General features: G+C 58.2%; 3 protein-coding genes across 3 annotated transcripts in view; 1 reads left to right on the forward strand and 2 right to left on the reverse strand.

Annotated features, from left to right (window-relative positions):
• Nucleotides 1-422, reverse strand: part of ACA1_184760 (uncharacterized protein) — a gene marked incomplete at both ends in the record, with an annotated part of 844 nt that extends 422 nt beyond the window's left edge. Inside the window, one exon of the mRNA XM_004342468.1 lies at nucleotides 13-422. Within this exon, the coding sequence (XP_004342517.1) occupies nucleotides 13-422 (410 nt within the window). The remainder of the gene's footprint in view (nucleotides 1-12) is intronic.
• Nucleotides 423-725: 303 nt separating this feature from the next.
• Nucleotides 726-3853, reverse strand: ACA1_184770 (histidinolphosphate transaminase; the record flags this gene model as incomplete). The annotated part of the gene is made up of 13 exons (XM_004342469.1): nucleotides 726-847; nucleotides 974-1135; nucleotides 1203-1478; nucleotides 1560-1668; nucleotides 1779-1961; nucleotides 2039-2193; nucleotides 2293-2411; nucleotides 2515-2584; nucleotides 2716-2802; nucleotides 2969-3065; nucleotides 3142-3275; nucleotides 3464-3547; nucleotides 3637-3853. 13 exons carry the CDS (start codon nucleotides 3851-3853, stop codon nucleotides 726-728), a joined length of 1815 nt encoding a protein of 604 aa, XP_004342518.1.
• Nucleotides 3854-4057: 204 nt separating this feature from the next.
• Nucleotides 4058-5915, forward strand: ACA1_184780 (Yip1 domain containing protein; the record flags this gene model as incomplete). The annotated part of the gene is made up of 9 exons (XM_004342470.1): nucleotides 4058-4111; nucleotides 4316-4380; nucleotides 4498-4574; nucleotides 4691-4776; nucleotides 4858-5030; nucleotides 5130-5238; nucleotides 5337-5486; nucleotides 5610-5722; nucleotides 5801-5915. The coding sequence occupies 9 exons, from the start codon at nucleotides 4058-4060 to the stop codon at nucleotides 5913-5915; spliced, it is 942 nt and encodes a 313-aa protein (XP_004342519.1).
• Nucleotides 5916-6002: the final 87 nt, after the last annotated feature.

The following is a 6002-nucleotide window of genomic DNA, read 5'->3' on the forward strand; positions in this document are numbered from 1 at the left end:
GGGCAGCGGCACGGGCGGCCCTGGTGGTCTTCGCTGCAGCCATTCTCGGGGAGGCTGGCCCAGAGGCCACCTGGGCCGTACAGGCTCTGGTGTAGCCGATCGCTGAGGCCTGCCAGGAGGTCGGCCAGCTCAGACCCGGCCGAGGCCTCTGCATCTTCTTGTTCTACTTCTACGTCATCTTCTTCTTTTTGTTCATCTTCGCGTTCTACTTGCTCTGTTGTTGATGATGTGGTCTTGGTGGCGGTGGTGGTTGAAGCAGCGTTGCGGGGCAAGCGGAGGGTGAAGAGGTGGGCAAAGGGGAGGAACTCGAGGTTAGTCCTGTGGGCGGCCTGGAGGAAGCGGGCGCAGACGGCCTGCTGCTGGGGCGGGGCTACGACGCCGCGTAGAAGCACGACCCCATCGCGCACATGCTGTGCCTTCATTCCTTCAACACATGGTGCGTCCATGGCCAGAGTGCTGAGCGAGTGTAAGACGAAGAAGCTGAAGGTTGCGCCGGCAACGGCAGGCAAAAGAAGTGAATCAAGAAAAGGAATTAATTAACAAAAAAAAAAAGAATTGGCAAAATAAAAAGCTTCATCATGGCTTTCTTCCGAGGTCTATGCCAGCAGGTGGAGGAGCTCCTCGAGAGAGTTGCCGAGAACCAGGGACGCGCCTGCGCCCAGCAACAGCGCCCACTCTGCTTCGATCTGGCTTTCTCCTCCTGTGCCATTGCGAACTCGCTCTGCTCAGCATTGGTCGAGTTCGATCACCACCACAGGAACTGACAAAGGGTTCATACCAGGAGCCACCACGCCAAGGCCCTTGATGCCCGCGCCAGTCGCCGCACGAATGTCGTCCACCGTATCGCCTGCTCCATACGCCGCCACCGCTTCAATCATCAGCAAAGCCGACAATCACTCTTGGCGTTGGCCGCACGCACGCACGCACGCACGCACGCACGCACGAGTGGTGGGTGAAGGGAATATATATGCACCGATGAGGACGGCGCGCGACACGCCCAGCTGCTGAAGGGCGTGGGCCACGGGGGCCGGATCGGGCTTGGGCCTGGGTGTGTCCTCCATGCACACCACGGCCTTGAAATAGGAGCCGATCCCGTAGTGTTCCAGGAACTTGCGAGCATCGGATCGCGGCCGGCCTGCGAACCCCACCAGTCAATGTGTGTGGGTGTGTGGTGCGTGTGGTGCGTGTGCGATGGCACGTACCGGTGACGATGCCCAGCGGGTGTTTGGCGGAGAGCTTCTCGAGCAGGCTCTTGTCGATGATCAGCTTCTCGGTGGTCCACAGCCCGGCGTTCTCCGGCGTGCCCTGGTAGTACTCCTCGAACTTGGCCGTGACCTCGTCGAGGCTGGGCACGACCTGGTCGGCGGGCTTGGCCTGCTCGATGAGCCGACGCGTGAGCTTCCAGTCGTTGTTGGCGTCGCCCGCGGCCTTGGCCTTGGCCACGTCCTCGCCCGAGACCTCCACACCAAAGTACTTGGCTGCGCTCCAAAGACCACCGTCAGCCACCGCACTCGTGTCGTGTCCGTGTCGTGTCTTGTCGTGAATGAGCGCCCGCGCACCGGTGAGGATGATCGCCTGGCGGTAGGAGGCGGACACGTCAGCGAGCACTCCGTCCATGTCGAAGAGGATCCCCTCGATCCGGTAGTCACCCATGATCTCCGCCACGGCCTGTACGTTTCACCCGAACAGAGCATCGATCAATAACTCGACCGCACGACACACGACACGACGCACGCATGCGACACGCAAGGCGTGGGGGGGCTGGCGACCCTGGGCACGGGCGGCAGGAGAAGCTGGGCGAGGGCGTGGATGACGCGGTCGGTGTGCCACGGCAGCGAGGACGAGATGCGGATGTAGTTCTGGAGGGCGCCGCCCTGGCTCCCGAAGTAGCGGATGAGGATGCCCCGCTTCCTCAGCCCCTGCGCCACCTCCACCGCGCTCAACGCCGCGCTCGGCAAAATCTGTCGCGTGTCGTGTCGTGTCGCGTGAGAAGAGGCTCAGGGGCCGATCGCGGCGGGGCTGAGGCAGGGCATTGCACCTCGCAGAGAACGAAGTTGGCTTTGGAGGGGACGGGGCGAAGGTAGGGCGCGAACATGGGCGAGGAGAGGAGTGCGAAGAGGCGCTCCTTCTCCTCCACCAGGAGGCGGACCGTCTTCATGATCTTCTCGCGGTGCGCGAGAGCCGCTCGCGCCGCTGTACACCGAGTTCCACCCAAAAGTTAACTAAAATGAACGAACACGAATGTGTGTGTGTGTGTGTGTGTTGTGTGTTGTGTGTGTTGTGTGTGTGTACCGGCGTCAGCGGGGATGCTGATATTGTAGGGCTGCTTGAGGGCCATCATGCCCTCCACCAGCTTGGCACTCGTTGAGACGGCGTAGCCCACCCGCACGCCAGCCAGGCCTGCCCACTTGCTGCACTCCCCCCCCCCGCGACACACGTTAGCTCACACCGTAGCCACCGAGGCCACGCACATGTGCGTCACCGCACGCGCGCAGCGAGGGAGGTGAGACACACCTGAAGGTCCGGCACACGACAAGGTTGGGGAATTCGGAGGGCAGAGAACCATCGGCGAACGACGGCATGTCTGTCACACAGCAAAGAACGAAGACGACGATGAGGAAAGGATACGATGACGAAAGAGCGAAGGACGGACATTGGGGGGGGGGGGAATGAAGAAAAAGAGAACAGGGCCACAGAGAGGAGTGGAATGGAGACCTGCGAATTCGATGTAGGCCTCGTCGACGACCACAACACACTTTTCCTGGCACAGCTTGCGCACGTCGTCTTCGCTCATCACATTTCCTGAACAAAACCGAAGCGTTGGCAGGCTTGTCAGCTATTGAACTCTCTGGGCCTCCCGTGGTGCGTGTGCCGTGTGCCGTGTGCCGTGTGCCGTGTGCCGTGTGCCGTGTGCCGTGTGCCGTGTGCCGTGTGCCGTGTGCCGTGTGCCGTGTGCCGTTTTGCGTACCTGTGGGATTGTTGGGCGAGGGGATAAACACGAGCGGCACCGCATTCTCCCTAATGGAGACCACGATCGCGTCCACATCCAGATCGAATGTGTGCGGCTGTGCGTCGCTCACGAAATCAGAACGCGTGTGTGCCGTGTGTTGTGTGCGCCCTGGTGCGTGTGGTGTTGTGTACCTTGCGCGGGACATCGATCACGCGGGCAGCCGCCACCTTGGCCAGGAAGGAGTACATGCCGAAGGTGGGCGTACTCGTCAGGATGACCTTGGGACTCAGCAGGCGAGTGATCATATCCAAGATATCATCGGACCCTACATATCACGACACGACACGACACGACACGACACGACACGACACACGACACGACACACAACGACGCACCCGACACACACGGCACACACGGCACGATCAGTATGGAACACGAACATGTTACGCATGTATGAGCAATCGGTTGGGACCCTCGGCCAGCGGGAAAAGAAAAGAAGAGAGGAACACGAACCAGCGCCGCACACGATCTGTTGTGGCGTGAAGCCCGGGTGGAGGGTGCGCACGAGCGCCTCCTTGAGCAGCGCCTGGTCTGGGTCTACGCAGCGAAATTATTAAAAATAAATAAATAAATAATTAATTATATCTAAAATAAAGAATGAAAATAGCGAAGAACGGGGGAGTGACCAGGATAGATGTGGAGCTTGGAGAAGGCGTCGACGATGGCCTGCTTCACCTCTTCGGGAGTGCCGTAGGCGTTCTCGTTGGCGTCCATCTTGATCAGATCCTCCACCCGGAGGCCGACGTCCTGCGCGATTGACTCGAGCGACTGGACCGGCGAGTACTTGAGGGTCGCCACATCAGGTCGTATCAGCTGCACCGTCGTCGCCGTCCTATCCTCCATCTTGTGCTGCACAAAAAACAAAAATATGGTATTTTCATTTTATTTTAAATAACAAATAAAAGAAAATACTGAGAATGTCGAATATGCAAGCAAAAAGAAAAAGGCGAGGAAAATCGCGTGGAGCGCGGTCACAGAAAAAAAGGCAGGGGCGAACACGCAAGCACGGATTGATAGATAGATAGATTGAGGACCAGTTTGAAAGAGATGGCGAGCAGAAACTATGGCGAAGACATGATCCCTCCGCCTCAGGCCGTTTCGGTAGGCTCCCATCCCAGAATATATACTTGCATTGGCCTCTTCATCTTCGCAGCTAATTGATGAATCGTTCACCCTCTTTCATCTTATTTTCATTCCCTCGAAGAATGACAACCCTTTCAGCTCAGGTACGGACAGAACACATCGCGTTGATTGAGATGTTGTGTGCCTAATAGATTGCGCATCTCGCTCTCAGGTGGTACGCAGTACGACTTCAGCGATGGCGGCGCCTACGAAGATCTCTACACCCAAAACAACCCCTACGCTGGCAGGTATACCACCACTCCCCTCTTCGCTCGCACCCGCACACACGAGTTGCCGCAGCACGACACGCACTACTCTCGGTGAGTAGCTCTGATCTTCAACGCAATATCGATGTGCTGCACCAGCTACGCGGCCCAGCCGGCCCAGCCGCAGCAGCAGCAGCCGAACTACGACTACAACAACCCGATGCCCGACTTTGAAGGTACCGCGCATAACGAGTCGAGCCCTTGCTGCGTGCTGAAGGAGAACATGGTCATGACGATGACGCTCATGTGGGCGCCGCGCACTCGTCGTATAACATCGTCCGCTGATCTGCAGAGGATCGGTTTCCCGGCCAGAGGGACAACTACACGGATCTCGAGAGCGAGATCGGCGGCAACGTCATGGCGCCCTCGTCCAGCTCGGTACTGCTCTCAGCCTCGTCGCGTATCGTTTTTAGCGCTTCGTCGACAAAGGCGTCTGACGCACCACCGCGCACGCCGCAGGGCACGCCGCTGCCGACTACGGACGGAGAGGGCAAGCCGTACCGCATCTGGCACGTCGAGTACTACTCCAAGTACTTTGACGTCGACACCACCGAGGTGGGCGCCCGGATCATTCGCAGCCTCGTCCCCTTCTCCTACAAATTCATGGACTCGGTCGCCCACAACCCCGACCTGTACGCGTTACCTTCCGATCGTGTGTGTGTGTGCGTGTGTGTGTCTCGTGTGCGTTGCGTGTTGTGTCGTGCGGCGCTAACCGAATCGATCTTCGGCAGCTGGGGTCCGTTCTGGATCGCGACAACGCTGATCTTCGCCATCGCCGCCGCCAGCAACTTTGCCTCGTGGCTCGACAACAAGGAGGCCTTTTCCTATGATTTCGAAACGGTTCTCCCTTCTTCGGCTCTTCTCCTCCGCCGCTTCAATTCCCACTTTTCCCACTTGTATCGTCGGGCGTGTGAGGTCTCACCAGCGACCACCACCAGGTGTCTGTCGGCGCGGGCACGATCTACGGCTATGTGAGCCTGGCGCCCATCATCCTGTGGGCCATCTTCAAGTGGCTGGAGATTCCCGTCACGCTCCTCCAGAACGTGTGCATCTACGGCTACTCCCTCTTCGTCTTCCTTCCCGTCGCCGTACGTGCCCCCCCTCTCCTTTTGATGGTTTTTGTTAATAATTGTATTATTTCTTTATATTATTTGCTGTCTTTTTGGTGGTGTTGTGTGTGTTGTGTTGATTACATCTCTTGCTTGGCTCAGGGCTTGTGCATTCTGCCGTTCGAGTGGTTGCGCTGGACGCTCATCTGCTCGGCCGCTGCACTCTCGATCACCTTCCTCCTCATGAACTTTAGCGCGCCCATTGCCCAGAACAAGTACCCTCCCCCGTCTTTCTAATTAGCGTGGAAGGCGATGACGACGATGGTTGCTCACTACCACCTCCTCTTCCCAAGGTACGAGGGTCCTCGGAAGCCGATGATCGTGGCCGGACTGCTGACGGTCATCGGCCTCGCTCACTTTGGTCTGGCGCTGGCCTTCAAGCTCTACTTCTTCAACTACGTCGAGTAAATCTGTAGGTCCCTGCTGAAGAGGTCATTCATTCATTCATTCATTCGCCATCACACCTGTGTTTTGTTGAGGATGGAAACACTTATA

The sequence above is a fragment of the Acanthamoeba castellanii genome, assembly GCF_000313135.1.
Source record: "Acanthamoeba castellanii str. Neff unplaced genomic scaffold scf7180000084746, whole genome shotgun sequence".
Classification (NCBI taxonomy): Eukaryota; Discosea; order Longamoebia; family Acanthamoebidae; genus Acanthamoeba; species Acanthamoeba castellanii.